The following is a 16,527-nucleotide window of genomic DNA, read 5'->3' on the forward strand; positions in this document are numbered from 1 at the left end:
GAAACCCTGCTGGCATAGTGATTAAGAACTATGGCTGCTAACCAAAAGGTTGACAGTTCAAATCCACCAGGCACTTCTTGGAAACTCTATGGGGGCAGTTTTACTCTGTCCTACAGGGTCTAGCAGGTATCCCAGACAGTCAGTGTATATCCTCAGGCAGACTTTTTGCAGTCCACAGAACCTTGTGTAATGTCGTGTTAATTCTTCTGAGCTCCTCTAATGTCAAGGCACCTTGCTAGGTGCTTTATACACATACCTCTTTACAACCACCATTTTCGAAGATACGTTAATCCTCATTGTATAGGGGGAAAATAAGGTCAGATGTTTAAGTAACTCTATCAAGGCTACACCGTAATGGAGTCTTATTCAAACTCAGGTCTGCCTTATTCAAAAGCACAGACTCTACCAAGTTGCTTTGCCTAACAGGCAGAAGCAATATTAGGAATGCTGACTGTCAACTTTCAGCTCACAACTGGGTTTATCATTTGTATAGAGTGAGTGAAGCATGTCTACATCTGCAGCTGCTGTTGTTCCTTTCAGTGATTCTGGGCATTTGCTATCCAGGGAGCACTTCCTGCTCAGTTTCTATTCCTCCTCAGTCTCTGTGCTTGCCAGGCACATAAACCTGGCTTCCAAGAAAATCAGCAGAGATGACTGCAACCTCTGCTAATCCCTCATTAACAGTTCACAGCTGAAACCAGCAGACCTTCAGTCCCACCAGGGGCTCAGGGTTCATGTCCCTCACCTCCTCCAGGGGTTCAGAGAAAAGACCCATAAATTCTCCTCACCCACACCTGCTCTCTCCCAGGCTTACAAAGGGGCATCTTCAGAGCTCCCAGGCTCTGAATGCATCAGCTGCTGAACTGGAGCAGCAGGGATTGAAGCAAGAGCAGGTACAGAGAGACCGGATGCCCATTCTACACTCTTAATCCCACCTCCACAGCAGAGAGGTGAGAAAGCCCTGACCATCAGCAGCAGGAATTCCTCAGCCAAGATCACTTACACCCTAGACAAATTTTCAGAGCTTCAGAGTAGCTCTTTTCCTCTCTTCCCTACCTAGGTTTTTTCCACACTGAGCCAAACACTGAAGATCTCTCTAAAAGTGCCAGGTCCCAAGGAGATGACCCAGGAGCTCTCTATGCCCTGATAGAAATAAGTTGCTCCCTCTTTTCAGACAACACCTTTTGGGGTGCAGAAGAGGGCCAGTATGGTTGGTAAGTATGAGAACTGGGGCAGAGGCATCACTACTCCTCTTTTCCTCTCTCCAACCCCAGGTCAGAATGAGATGGGCAGTTGAGGTTGGGGGCCAAAAGTAGGGATTAGAATGAAAATGCAACTAAATTTTCCATTTTGTTACTTAGAAATTTCTCATTTGTTTTTTAGAGACAGTCTTGTGGTCAATCTCCTTCTGTTGGGTCTATTGGCAAAGGAAATTCTTTCTTTGATCTAATCTGAATCAGCCAATTTTATTTCAAACTGAGGACCACTCTGTTTTCAAGCATCCTTGGTTTAGTTCCCAACGCATCCTTTTTTTTTTTTTTTTAAAGAAGGTTATATATTAAAGGACTGTCGATCAAATTATAAAACGGAATTGAGAATGCAGTGGAAAGGGATTCAAGAGAAATGGAATTTGAGGAGTAACAAAAGTGACAATGATAATAATAGTAACATTTAACATGTTCAGGACATTTACTTCGTTTCAGGTACTGTTGTAATCCATGTTATTGCTTTACATATGTCATTTTACATAATCTTTAAAATACTCTTGTAAAGTAGGTACATTTATTATCATTCCCCAATTTAGATTTGAGGAAATTGAGGCACAGGGTACCTTATCCAAAGTCACACAGTTTATATGTGACAGAGCTAGTATTTGAACTGGGCATTCTGTTTCCACAGACCACTCTAGATTTTGACTATGCTGAAGAGGGAATAAAGGAGGAACAAGAAAAATGTAACATTGAGTCATATTTTCCTTCCACCTCTACCTCCTGCTAGGGAATAAAATCAGGATAGGGATCATGTGTTTTGATCAAACCACAGTTAAGACTGATTAATCGATATACTCCAAAACACAGCAAATCTGAGACTCAACACAGACTGCTCACGTTTCCTGGACTCTTTCCATTATACTTTGTTTTCCATTGGTACTTCCAGCTGCACTTAAAACGTTCTTTGGAGGGAACACCTTGACCTTCAAGGTCTGTTAGGCAGAGCATAGTACACGAGCTACTTTGAATTCCAGACTAGAAGCCAGGGTCACTCTGAGCAGGTTCAACAGACAAAGGAGAAGGAGGATGACCTTGGTGTGAGCCCTGGCCTGGAAGGCCATGGGTAAGGGGAGGTAGCCGATGGTGGGGGACAAGTCTCAGTCTGCGGTTGGTTCACGCAGGCCTCTGTGTCACCAGTGCCCCCAACTACATGCTCCAGGAAAATGGGAGGGCATGTGTGAATGGACTCTGAATGAGACACCCTCAGAGAGAGAGTGGCAGGGGCAGCTTCTTCATCAGCCAAGGCAAAAACCTTCATCAAGTGAGAGGAAACAGCTCTGGACTGGGATGAAGGAGACCTTGTTCCTGGGCCCAGCTCCATGTGACCGGGGAGGTGACATCCTTTTTGTACATCAGTTTCCTGATCCTAGAGAGGGGCATAAGATGGTGTGAGACCTCTGCAGCACTGTTACCACCAAGGACATGTGTCAGGACTACAATCCATAGCTCAGAGATGGTCTGCTCCTGGGAGCACAGTAACAGCAAAGATCCCACTGTACTTGTCCCTCCTTGTGTTTCTTGCTGAACTTTTGACTTGCAGAGGAAGCTGAGCTGTGTGAGGCCTGGAGATGAGATAAACTGAAAAAACAGGGCTGGGGAGGCCAAGAGAGTAGTCAGGTGAAAGGTGAGAAGGGTGCAGCTATGCTTGCAGAGAACAGGATACCAGGGCAGGACAGAGGCTGGAGGGTGGGAGGACACTTCACTTAAACCTACAAGAGGAAATGGGAGCAGCAAAAGCATGGACTGTGGACATGATAGGGGTGGGAGTTTGTCCTTGAAATCTTTCCAGGAGGAAGTGTGTTAGCTGGGCCTGTACCCTGAGTACAGACCTCTCTTACAGGGCCTGCCTGGGTATAAGCTGTGCTTGCTCTGTGGTTTGGGTAGAGATGTTCCCAGTCTGAGTGAGTTGACATCATCCTTCCCTGGTAAAGACCAGGCCTGTCCTGTGGTGAGCTGGGCCCTGGCAGGATGTTCCCAGGGTCCATAGAAGCCAGTAGGGCCCCCATTGTGAGGAAGGCAGGGATGGGCCCCATAGCTAGGCAAAACCTCATCCCTCAAAAGGAAGCTCTGGTTCCTAAGTCAACAAGACTTCACGTGGGAAAGTCTAACCTGGTTTATTACCTGTCTGTACTCTGCAGGAATTGGGGCGTGTGAGAGACGGGACAGGAGACAGTGCTGCAGAGAGGGCTAGAGCTTTGCAGGAAGAACTGTATCCTTACTCAGGACCAGAGCTCCTATTCTCTTTCCACCTGCCTCTGGTTCCTCAGTCCCCAAGGCCAGGTGAGCACACTAGAGTCTATCTCTCATGAAGTTCAAGTACAGGCAGTTCCTGGGTTACAGACGAGATCTGTTTCTTGAGTGTGTCTTTAAGAATTTGTAGGTAAGTCGGAACAGGTGCATACAGTTCTTATTTGCCTTACTTTAGCGCAAGAAAAGTCTCGAAATCTTTTCAATGATGTAACAGCTGCACTTGCAGCAAGTGAAGGCTATTGTGATAAAGAGTTTGTTGTGAATAGGGGTTAGTTCAATTGTTTCAAAGTGAAGACAAATTTACATTACATTAAAGGGCAAGTACAGTTGTCCGTAAGTCAGATGTTCCTAACCTGGGGATTGCCCGGGCCTCAGGTGGAACATATTTTGGGCCCCAGGTGGAACATAAGCTTAGATCCTTCCTCCAGGCTGTTCTTTAGCCATTTAACCAGGTAAGTGAAGTGCTCCTCCTTCACATCACCACCATTTTAACCTGGCCACCAGTTGCACTGCCACTGTGGATCTGGTCCCAGTCCTCCTGCAGTCCAGCTGTGATGCTCTGCTGTGTCCTTAGTGGACATCAGAACTTTCCTAACCCTTCTCTCCAGGTTGAGTTCAGTAGCACCCAAAGGGTGTTTCCATGGAGAAAGAAGCCACAAAACGACATAAAAAAATGAATGTCTACACTGGGCAAAGAAGGAATTAGTTTCCATGAACCAGGTACCTAGACATATAGTGAGCCAGAGCTGAAGGGAAGGATGTCAGAGACCATAGGCAGCTGGGAAAAAGTACTGCATGGACTGGGAAGAATGTAATGTTTGGAAGAGCAGATCTGAGCTAATAAAGTATCTTCTGGAAAAGGATCTTGGAAGAGGAGCTTTGGTTGAGTATCTGTCAGTGAAAAGAGCTGAAAATTGCCATTCCACATTTCCTTTCTTCTGATTTACCCCTCCCCGCCACCCCTACTCCCCTAGGGTGGAGGGTACACCGGTCTTTCCTGCAGCTGCAGGGATTAGGCTTAGATAATACAAATGCCTTCCTCTGGGACAGGTGATCAGGAAAAAACACATCCCTGTGTCCCCATGTGGCTAGACTTATGAGGGAACCATCCACCCAGAGGAGAGGACTGTCAGGAGAGCATGGCCTTTACTTAGATGGGTTTTGATTCAAATCCTTCCTATTTTATTTAACAGCTGTGTGACCTGGATCAAGTCTAACTTCTCTGAAACCAAATTCCTTGATCTGTCATATGGGAATGTTAGCAAGTCTACAAGACTGCTAGGGAATCCACAGGCCAACATATGCCAAATCCCTAGCACAGTGCCTGACACAAAGATGAAAACAAGTTACTGTGGAGTTGATTCTGACTCATGCGATCTTGGGTGGTGCAAACAATTAATGCACTTAGCTGAAAGCTTAGAGGTTTGGGTCCACCCAGAGGTGCCTTGGAAGAAGGGACCGGCAACCTACTTGCAAAAAATCAGCCATTGAAAACCCTATGGGTTACAGTTATACTCTGATACAAATGGGGTCTCCATAACACAAAGATGGCACCCAACAAATACTATAGCCTCCTAAGCCCTGATTCTCATCCCCATCTATCTAAAATCTCAGTAGAGCTGGTAGTTGCTTCACATGGCCCCCTTTATGTCCTGTAGGCACAGAACCAGGTGGAACCACGAGATGGACCTGGATCCTACACTGCCTGCTCTCAGCCAGACTGTGCTGCCCCCTGGGGCCGGGCCCTTTGTCTTGCTGGGCATGCCAGGACTGGAGGCCCTGCATGCCTGGTTTTCTGTGCCTGTGTGTCTGCTATATATGGTAGCTTTGGCAGGGAATTCCCTGGTGGCAGCTGACAAGTCACTTTGGTCACCCATGTACCAGCTACTGGGGCTTCTGGCAGCTGCTGACTTCATTCTGGCCACGTCCACAGTGCCAAAAGCCCTGGCTGTGCTCTGGGGTCGGTCTGGTGAGATCTCTTTTGGGGCCTGCCTTGCCCAGCTCTTTGTCACCCATGTGGCCTTCATTGCCGAGTCCTCAGTGCTGCTGGTCATGGCAGTGGACCACTATGTGGCCATTTGCTGGCCTCTGTGCTATGCTTGCTGCATTGCTGACCCAGTGTGAGGTGGGCATAGTGGCTGTAGCTGCTGTGACCCGTGGTACCTGTGTCATGGCACCCCCTGTGACCCTGCTCCAAAGATTGCCTTTCTGTGGGAGGTGGGCACGGCCCCACAATTACTGTGAGCACATGGGTGTGGCTCAGCTGGCGTGTGGCGATATCCACCCCAACATCTGGTATGGCCTGGCCATCACACTGCTTTCCCCGGCCCCGGATCTCGAGCTCATATGTGTTTCCTATGCCCTCATTCTCCAAGCTATGTGTCAACTGCCATCCCGTGGTGCCTGGTGCAAGGCCCTGGGCACCTGTGTGACCCATGCCAGTGTGATCATTCTCTTCTACACACCCTCCCTCTTCTCCTTCCTACCTCACCGTTTTGGCCACTACACAGTCCCTGGCCATATTCACATCCTAGTGGCTAACCTCTCTGTGGTGGTTCCCCCAGCACTCAGTCCTGTGGTCTACGGAGTGCGAACCCAGCAGATCACTCATCGGCTCAGGCACCTGCTCAGACTCTGCTGGTCAGGGGCAGGAAGGAATGTGGGCCCTGAGTGGGTCTTGCCATAGGAATGAATGAGCATCCTATGTTCTCCAGTCTGTATCCTTAGATGGCCAAGATGTGTTGGAAGACCTATTTGGGCAGAGCAAGACTCCTGCCTCTAGGTAGCTCCATGCTTAGCCCGGACCTCGTTCCTACCACAGGGGAAGAGTGCACATGGAACTGAGCCCTTTCTGCTTGAGTCTACTGTGCTCAGTCTACTCCTGCTCTTTCTAACTCTGTACTGACCTCCACAGATTTATTGCACATGTGTAGAAGTTTGGCCTGGACAATGACAGACAAGGAGACCCAGACCACAGCCTATCTCAGGCAACCTGGCCATCAGAAACTTGTCTTCTTCCATCACTCCGCACAGACAGAATCAGGTTAGTGAAAGGAAGGTGGTTCTGAGGGGGCCCTTTTGTACAATGTCTGATACAAAATAGGAAATCCATGTTTGCTGAAGGGATGAAGGCAGCAGGGGGTTGGGGATGTGAATAAAATAGAACACTGCTCTGTTCAGATGTGTTCGGGAAATTGACATGATTTCTGACTTGGATGATTAACGCCTAGAGCTTGCAAGGCCCGTTTCCTGTGGGAGGGAATGGAGTGGACAATACTACGGCTGCCTTCTTAAGCTGCTTCCTCACTTTGCCCAGATACTGAGGCTTCTCCTGCTTTTCCAACTAGTGCTATGGGCTAGATGTAGTTGGCAAAGTATGGGAAGATGACCCCTGCACCAGTCATCATACCGTGTGCTCTGTTTCTTCTTCTCCCTTTCCTTCTCTCCACCCTCCCTCCACAAGATTCCATAGGTCTAGTGACACCCATCTGAATACTGACTCTGGATAAGTTTCCAGCTCCACGCACTTGAACTTTTCCCAACCCACTCCTCTCTTACTCTCTGACCCTTGAGGCCCCTCTGGCCCCAGCAAAGCCAGGTCAGAAGAATTGATGGAGAATGGGTCCCTGGCCGCAGGCAGGGTCAGAGGGTGAGGACCTGTAAAGTGAGGCAAGGGTATGATCTCTCATGTAAACCAAAAACCAGTTGCTCTTGAGTCTACTCCTACTCACGGTGACCCAGGGGTGCCAGAGTAGAACTATGATCCATAAGGTATTTCATGGCTGATTTTTTGGAGTAGATCAGGCCTTTCTTCTGAGGTGCCTCTGGGAGAACTTGAGCTGCAGTTGATTGTGTTAACCAGTTGCACCACTCAAGGACTCCATCAGGATTGCCCAAAGATCCCTGGATTATGTCTTTCTGGATTCGTACATTCACCTAAGCTCTCAGCCTTTTTCCCTGGAATGGGAAGTGTGGGCTTCATATGCCTTTCTCTACTAGCTATGTGTTGAGGAAATGATTTTGAAGGATGAGATGAGTATGTGCTTGTAATTTCTGAAGATGGGCTGCAATGAGAAGTTGTTGTTGTTATTAGGTGCCATTGAATTTGTTCCAACTCACAGTGACTCTATGTACAACAGAATGATATACTGCCCTGTCCTGCACCATCCTTACAATCATTGTTATACTTGCCCATTGTTGCAAGCACCATATCAATCTATGGTATTGAGGGTCTTCCTCTCTTTTGCGGACCCTCTAATTTATCAAGCATAATGTCCTTCTCCAGGGACTGGTCTCTTCTTATAATATGCCTGAATTACATGAGATGAAATCTGACCATCCTCACTTCTAAGGAGCATTTTGGCTGTTCGTCTTCCAAGACAGATTTTTTTGTTCTTCTGGCAGCTCGTGATATATTCAATGTGATGGCCAAGGTTGTGTGTCACCTTACCTGGGCCATGATTCTCACTGGTTTGGCAGTTTTATGATCACTTCCATGATGAGGTTTGAAATAGTGTGATCACCTCCATGATGGGATCTGCTCTGAGTAGGTAATCAGCTGAAAGGGAGTTTCCTTGGGTGTGTGGCCTGCATCGAATATAAGTGTACATTCTGGAAAGGCTCGGAGGCTTTGGCTCACTCTGGATCCTGCAGTTGGCTCCTGTTCATCTGACCTCCAGTTCTAGGGACTCGAGCTAGCAATTTACCTGCAGTCTTGCCTGTGGATCTTGGGATTCATCAACCTTCAAAGCCTATAAGCAAGAGCTGTGCTGTCTGACCTACTGATCCTGGGTTCACCAGCCCCTGCAGCTATGCAAATCAGGAGAAGCCTCTATCCTGACCCATGGACTTGGGATGTTCCAGCCTCTACAATGGCATGAGCCATTTCTTTGATATAAATCTCTCTCTATATATATTTATGCACTTTACTGGTTTTGTTTCTCTAGAGAACCCAGCCTAAAACATTCAATAATTGTCACCAACATCATAATTTAAAGGCTTCAATTCTTCTTTAGTCTTCCCTATTCATTGCACAGCTTTTGCATTCATATGAGGCAATTGAAAATACAATGGCTCCGGTCAGGCACACCTCAGTCTTCAAGGTGACATCTTTGCTTTTTAACACTTTAAAGAGGTATTTTGCAGCCGATTTACCCAATACAATGTATCATTTGATTTCTTGACTGCTGCTTCATGGGTGTTGATTGTAGATCCAAGTAAACTGAAATACTTTACAACTTCAATCTTTTCTGTTTATCATGATGTTTTTTATTAGTCCAGTTGTAAGGAGTTTCATTTTCTTTAGTAAGAAGTAGGGATGTAATAAAGGATATGGATTGCAGAGCTTCGGAGACCATATATCTCAACAGAAACAATATGGGACTTGTTTTTCATAGGGAACCTGATATCTCCCTAGGTATTTGGGTGGGTGTGAGACTCCCTACTATCTGAGAAGTACTCATGAGTGATGACAGAAGAGAAGAGAGCTTTCCAGGATGGCCAGTACTAGGAGCACTGGAGGTGAGTCTGAAGAAACTGTGGCTCCTTGTCTGGGCCTCAGGAACTGAACTCTTACCTCTCTTCAGGGTTTGCCCAAGTGAGAGGCAGAGGACTGAAGGCTCCATAACCACCTGTTGTTGGTTAGGGGATATTTGGAGGGGGGCTTTCTTAGAGGACAGGCAGTAGAGGCTGCTGGCACTAGGACCTCAGACTAGGGGAAGCATTTGAATAGTGTGATGGGATTAAAATGTTGAGTGCCTGGGATAGTGGAGGAGACAAATTGCTGGGTCAAGTGAGGGTGTCTAATAGAGCAGGCCAATATAGTGTTGCTGAAGCAATCCCCACAGATATACTCTTTGGCCTTCATCCAAAAGCTCATGGCTAAGTAAATGGCTTCGGTCCTTGAGATTAAGCAAGTAGGGTTATTTACCTTCTAGAGTGTCCTGTCCCTTTGATGTTAAGAAAGACTATAATCCCTCCTGAAAGAGACCCATCCCAAGGCTCCCACAGGATGTCTCAGGTTTGCCTTAATCTGTTTGGACAGGAGGGCCGAGCTGTGCGGGGGCAGATATCAGCTTGGAGATGGATGAGAAAGGCCCAGTTTGTAATGAGAAGCTTACCCCCACCTCAGTCCCAGTCTGTCACAATCCTCTTTTTCCCTCACACCCTCCCCCACCTCATACTCTCAGCACTTCCATGTGTGGCAATATGTGGCCCCTCCTGCTTAGACTATTCACTGGAACTAGAGATAAAAGCCCAACAGAAACCCAGGGACTTGCTCTTCTCCTGCAGCTGATGCAAGATGCTGCTTGTCCTAGCCCTCTTTACCAGCTTACTGCTGCTGCCCCTGGTGCTCCCAGGACAGCCCCAGGTACAGACAGAGGGGGAGGGATCATGAGCAGACAGGGGAGCGTTAGGGTCTGGTTTCCCTCACTACTCTGAGGCTGCTCAATGCAGGTTCTGGGAGAGAGTGAAACTGGACAGACCTAGAGTACATATGATCGCTATGAATTGGAACCTACTCAATGGGACTTAACAACAACAGGAGAGGGAGGGAGAGAAGGAGGGTAGGATTTTCCCCTGGCTTGTAACCAAAAAAAAAAAAAAAACTTTTTTTTTTTTGTATGGACATAGGGTAAGACAGGGAAGACAAGGATGAAAACAACAGAGGGAGCAACTCCATACTTTACTATGAGGCCTCATTTTCTGCAAAAGTCTGCCACCCTCTTTCTGTGTTAAGGATACTGAAGCTAAAGGAAGCAAGCCTAGGCTATTGTAGGCTATAGGACCTCTGCCTCATTATCCCCAAAAAGCTAAATTATGGAGCTGGGGTTGAAGGTTAGATCGACCACCAGAGCCAGAGAAGCTATGAGTGAGACTTCTCAGAGAAGGGCAGGGACTGCACACCTTAATTCTCGAAAGGTCAGGAAACATCAGCTGGTGCCACAGTCCCAGCCAAGAACTTGGGAAGGAGTATTCTGTCTTATACTGGCTCATCTCATTTCAAAATGTGGGTGGAGAGGTAGATATAGAGGAATTATGATAGCTAATATAAATGACTCTTACCATAGCCACTCTTCTAAGTATTCTATAAATATTATATTTATACATATTTATAATTTTTAAAAGAAAACAGTAAGGTAAGTGCCATTATTACCCCCATAATACAGGTGGGGACTCTGTGGCACAGAGAGGTTAAATAATTTGTATAATGTCACAGAACTGGAATTAGAATTCAGGCAGTCTGACTCTAGAGTCAGTGGGTCTGGGCTCTGAGTGAGAATGTCAATAAGATGATGAGCAAAGGGGAGAAGACCCCCAAATGATGCATCTTCTAGCATTAGAACCATCCTACCACTTCTACTCTCTTCAGCTGAGGCAAAGAAGCTCCCTCTCACCTTCTCTCTTCTGGCTTGCACTACATACTCACCCGAACATAGCTTCAGCTTCTGCAGTTTCCTTTGGTGTAAAAGCATGAAATGTAGAACAAACGTGGAACTCAGGGCAACTCACAGCCTTGTCACTTACTAAGCATGCGACTCGGTAAAATGCTTTTTAGATTCTCAGAACCCCTTGTATTTCAACTACAAAATGTGGGTTACATTCATACCTTGCTATGTTCTTATAAATTCTAAATATCAGTCTGGACTGATACCCCGTGGTGCTGCTAATGTTAATCCCCTTCTTGGATGATTGGAAACTCTCTGTCCCTGCTGTCTTCAGGACAATGTGCTGTTGTGGGGACTTGCTAACCATCTAGAGTGGGGGTACTATAGAGTATTGAGAAACCCCCAAAGCCTATCCCTTAACACTTCTCTTCAAATCGGCTCTGCTCTCTCCCACAGATCTCCAAGGGAAATTTTACAATCAGCTTTGTGAATGGCAGCCAGATTCAACCAATGCATGGGGTAGGGTAAGGGTGGCCCTATAATAGGGACTGGGAGGAGACTGCAGCTTCAATTCTGGGAAATCAAGGGAAGAGTGGCTCCAATCCATGGCAGGGGGATGCTGGGACAGTGAAGAAGAATCCCCTGTGTGAAGAGCTCCTATTAGGTACTCCAGAGTAGTATCAGCCTCTTCTCCTGCCTCACGTTTCCAAACCGTGCATTGTGCCTCAACATATTACATTATACTTAATGTGTCTGTGGCTTTGGTTTTGCAGCTGGCGAAAAGCATGCCAGGCTTTCTGGATGAGGATAGCATATGCCATTGTGTGGTCCATCTGCCCAACAATCTCATCCCCCTGCAGCAGCTGGAGAAGCTACAGAGTACAGCCCAGGAACTCGTGGACAAATATGCACAGAAGCTTTCCAAGGTGAGTGCTGGCGTTGCCAGCTAGGCCTGGGAGTTCTCCAAGCTCAGCCTTACCTGGACCCAGCATGGAGTTAGCCCTGGGCAGGAGAATGTTGAAGGAAGCATAGCTCTGGTATTTGAGATGGATCCTTTGCATGGGGTTGGGGGGAGGCTTAGGTACTGTGCTTGGGATCCCCAGTGATAATAATAGAGTATGGAAAGGTGTATGTAGGGAGTGCTTCCTACATTAGCATATGAATTAATAGGTATGGGCCCACTGGAAGATAGGGAGAAGGAAATTTAGGTACAAGTATAGAAAAAGCATGGTGATTTCAAGCAGAGTATAGTTGTACTCTGTAGGGTTTTCAAATCTGTCACCTTTTGGAAGCAGATCACCAGGCCTTTCTTTCAAGGTGCTTCTGGGTGAGTTTGAACCACTAACCTTTCCACTAGTAGTTGAGCTCTTAACTATTTGTGCCACTTAGAGACTTTTGAGTTGGAATTGGCTCAATGGCAACTTTTTTTTTTTCTTTATACAATAAGCTGAGGCTTGGAAGTGGGATGACCAGTGAAATAGAGGCAGGGAGAGCTTGGATCCTGTAAGAAAGCATGAGTGAAGCAAAGCTTTGCAGCAGTGGTTGTGTTGTAGTCAGATTTGTTTTTCATAAAGGTCATCCATGGAGCTTCTGGAGAAAGTTGATTAGGTGGGGTCAGAATGAAAGCTGGGAGCCTGTCCATTCATTTGTTCACCAAGTCACTCCTGAGGTTTGGCTCTAGTCAGGAAAGGGAAGAGAGGATCTGGGTGATGCCTAAGAGTGTTTCTCCTGTAGGGAAAAGGAAGATATGAGTATCCTCAGCTATAAAATAGGACTAACACCACTGCCCACTCTAAGGCTGTTGATGGAAGCAAATGAGATGACAGATAGGAAAGTGTTCTGTAGGCTGTGTTTCACTGGGAGGATGTGAGTGGCTGGGTGCTGCTGCAGGAGTTGAAGTTTGGGGAACTGTCTGTTCATCCTGCCTGTGCCCAGGTCAGTGAGTATGCATGTGCGACTGAAAAGCAGAATAACCAGGTTCGGGAAATGACCCACAAGCTGCAGTCCAGCAGTTCCAGTGCCCTCTCTTCTTCCTATGAAGACCTGGCCTTTAACCTGCTGTACCTGGAGCTAGAAAAAGCACAGCAGTTGGTGACTCAGCTTAAGGCCAAGGGAGAAGTGCACAGGTCTGCACCCCTCCTCGACCAACTCCGGGACCAGGTAGGTGGATGGATTAAAGAAGCCCCTCCCCTCTGGAACTTCTGCCTCATCTAATCCCATTTGTCTGACAATGTCCAAAATCACTTCTTTCTGGAGGGAGAAGATCCTGAGTTGAGGCAATTTGGTGGACTTTTTTCTTAAGAACTCTGTGACCCGTATCTCTGGCATCTTACTTCCTTAGGTGGCAAATGCAAGCTTCACTCTCAAGCTTCTTGGTGACTCTGATCAGCGCAGATTTGGTGCTCTACTCCAGGAAGTGGATGTCCTTGAGAGCCAACTGAGGGAGTGTGAGAGGCACAGGGAGCAAGAACTGGCCTCCAGTTACTCTGGTCCACCCCTACTCCCTGGTGAGGCCCCAGGCTGAAACTATCAAGAGCTTATCTCCTCAAGGGCAGTGTCCAGAGTGCAGGGTTGGCTATGGCGTAGTGAGGGGAGGATAGTAAAGATCTTAATGGAGAAGAAATGTTTCATTTTCCTGTTTGATACAGTCTCACACATGGGCATACCCATATAAGTAGACCTGTGAACATACCCGTAATTAGACATACACATTAACCACTCTTATGCAAAATTGTACCAATTTATGAACTTATATATACACTCAGACGTATGGCCACACACTCAACTGTACACATGGTTATTTTACTTTCACACTCCAGTCTCTGTGGATTGTGTGGTTCCTACCTAGCTCATATCTTGCCTGCTCCCCTCTCCAGGTTCCTGTGCTCATCGAGGCCTCCAGAAAGTCAGCAGACCCCTTGTGGTGCAGCTCAATTGGAGAGGCTTTTCACATAAGGCAGGTGCCTGGGGCCGAGACTCAGCTCCCAATCTAAACTCTTCCTACTACTGGGTGGCCCCACTGAGTACAGATGGCAGGTGAGTCCAGGATGACTTCTGTTCTATACCCAGGTTTATCCCAAATGCCCCCTGCCCCATTCCAGCATGTTCCCTTGTGGTCCTAGCCTGGTTTCACTTTCTTATTTTGGGTGTGCCCTGGAATAACCCAGTCTAGATCTGACACATCAGTTTCTAATACTCCCTTCATGGGTCAAGAATGGTCACTGTCTGGAAATTTTTAATCTCATACCAAGCCAAAGGTAATTCTATCCCTAGCCTAAGCCTATTTCAAAAACAAGTTTTTCTAGATCTGGGCCTCAGAATTTCAATTTTCTGCTCACAAAAGCTTAATTTCAACATCTGGGGCTTAGAAGATGGGTTAGAAAATGACCCCGGCCAAGCTTGGAACTTGGAGTCAAACTAAGTACAAACTCAGTCAATCCTAAGAATTTGAATCTCAGTACTGCCACTTAAGTGAACTTGGAGAAATAAATTAACATCTTGGACCCATTCTTAATTATCTGTAAAATGAGAATAATTAAATATATGAGATCATGTGAGATTACATACCAAAATATGGGCAACATAGTAAGTACAGATAAATACTTAAGAAATGAAAAAATGGCAAAATCAATCAATCAATGAGCCCTTTAGCAAACTGGCTGTCTGTCTAGGGAGGTAGGTACAACTCATAGACACCAGAGTGTGGAAGTGTGGTATAGACCCAAGGGAGTAAAGATTATAGGAAGGAGGGATGAATATGGGTTGAATCAGTCACGGAAGAGCCTTAGTCACAGAAACTCAGCTCAGGAAGACTAATATTACTGATAATACCAGTTAACAGGTGCCTTTGAGTGTCCTCTGAGTCATGGCAACCTCATGTATGTCAGAGTAGAACTATGCTCCACAGGGTTTTCAATGGCTGATTTTTTTTCCCCCAGAAATAGATCACCAGACCTTTCTTCTGAGGTGCCTCTGGGTGGACTTGAGCTTCTAACTCTTTGGTTGGCATTAACCCTTTGCACTACTCAGGGACTCCATTATGGATAATAATGTCTTCCAATTCCTATAGCCACTGTAGCACCTGGAACACATTTATATGCCCTTGTTTTTTGGATCATCTCAAAATCCCTGTGGGCAAGGTAAAGAAGGGCTTCCTGCCCACAATGAATAGAGAAAAAATACTGATAGCTCTGGAATAATTTAAGGAACTCTATAAAGCCGTATCATGAGAATAAATCTTCCTGAATACTGGTCAAGAGCTCTGACATCCACATCTCAAGGACAGGTGGAAGAGAGTGGAGTCTAGGCACAAAAGAACGTCCATAAGAAGGGGAAGGGAGGAGGAGGGGTAGAGATAGGGGGTAGGGAGGAGGAGGAGGAGGAGGAGAAGGAGAAAAGCTATTATTTGTAGCATTGCTCAATTTGAGACAAATACTGTGCTAATTGTTTTATTTGCACTATCTCGGTCAGCTTTGATAACCAATGGGGAAGATTCTCTTGTTGTTTCTTTTACAGATTTTACATATCAGTAGTGCAACCTTCATCAAATTGCTTAACCTTTCTAAGACCTAGTCTTTTTATCCATGGGGGTAAAATATACCTTACAAAAAAAATACTGAGCTTTTATTGCCATTTTAAAATGAGTTAATGCATGTACAGTACAATATTGGCACTATTAGTATTTTTATCACTACTATTAATGTTATTATTTTTTACAAAATTATTTTATCATTCTATGTAGCAAGTAACAGAACATGGATTAAAACTCAATTGTGTTTGATTCTAAAGCCCTCGTTCTTAATTAGCACACTCACTTGACCTTTTTGAATAGTATGTACTTTGTAACCCCGCTTATTGGGTCCTAATAATTTTGATGTGGGCTGGCTTGGCCTAGGTACTTTGACTTCTACCGGCTGTACAAGTCCTATAATGACCTGGTGCTGCTGAAGAACTACAAGGAGTGGAAGATAGGCTATGGTGATGGCAGTGGCAATACTGTGTACAAGAACTTCATGTACTTTAACTACTATGGCACAGGTGACGTGGCCAAGGTGGATCTTTCCTCCAACGCCTTGGTACTGCGGCGTCCCTTGCCTGGTGCCACTTACAACAACCGCTTCTCCTATGCTGGTGTGCCCTGGAAGGACATAGATTTCTCTGGGGATGAGAAAGGGCTGTGGGTGCTCTATGCCACTGAGGAGAGTAAGGGTAACCTGGTTGTTAGTCGTCTCAATGCCAGCACCCTAGAAGTGGAGAAAACCTGGCGCACCAACCAGTACAAACCAGCCCTGTCAGGGGCCTTCATGGCCTGTGGGGTGCTCTATGCCTTACGCTCATTGAGCACCCGCCAAGAGGAGATCTTCTATGCTTTTGATACCACCACCGGGCAGGAGCGCCGCCTCAGCATCCTCCTAGACAAGATGCTGGAAAAGCTGCAGGGCATCAATTACTGCCCATCTGACCACAAGCTATATGTCTACAATGATGGGTACCTCATCACTTATGACCTCACCTTCCTGACATTGAAGTACAGGCTACCGAGGCCATCAGCTAAAACGCCCTTTGAGATGCGTGTCCCATTCAAATCTGTCAAACCCAGCAAATCCTTCAGGCCCTGA

At 46.3% G+C, this 16,527-nt stretch overlaps 2 protein-coding genes across 2 annotated transcripts; both read left to right on the forward strand.

Moving 5' to 3' along the window:
- Positions 1-5,204: 5,204 nt before the first annotated feature.
- Positions 5,205-6,207, forward strand: LOC135232170 (olfactory receptor 52D1-like). Its single transcript, XM_064289493.1, has 2 exons — positions 5,205-5,641; positions 5,739-6,207. The coding sequence occupies exons 1-2, from the start codon at positions 5,205-5,207 to the stop codon at positions 6,205-6,207; spliced, it is 906 nt and encodes a 301-aa protein (XP_064145563.1).
- A 3,615-nt stretch (positions 6,208-9,822) lies between these two features.
- Positions 9,823-16,527, forward strand: LOC100663840 (ubiquilin like). The gene is made up of 7 exons (XM_023540584.2): positions 9,823-9,891; positions 11,366-11,428; positions 11,683-11,835; positions 12,773-13,069; positions 13,251-13,416; positions 13,786-13,945; positions 15,804-16,527. Exons 1-7 carry the CDS (start codon positions 9,823-9,825, stop codon positions 16,525-16,527), a joined length of 1,632 nt encoding a protein of 543 aa, XP_023396352.2.

The sequence above is a fragment of the Loxodonta africana genome, chromosome 7 (genome assembly GCF_030014295.1).
Source record: "Loxodonta africana isolate mLoxAfr1 chromosome 7, mLoxAfr1.hap2, whole genome shotgun sequence".
Classification (NCBI taxonomy): domain Eukaryota; kingdom Metazoa; phylum Chordata; class Mammalia; order Proboscidea; family Elephantidae; genus Loxodonta; species Loxodonta africana.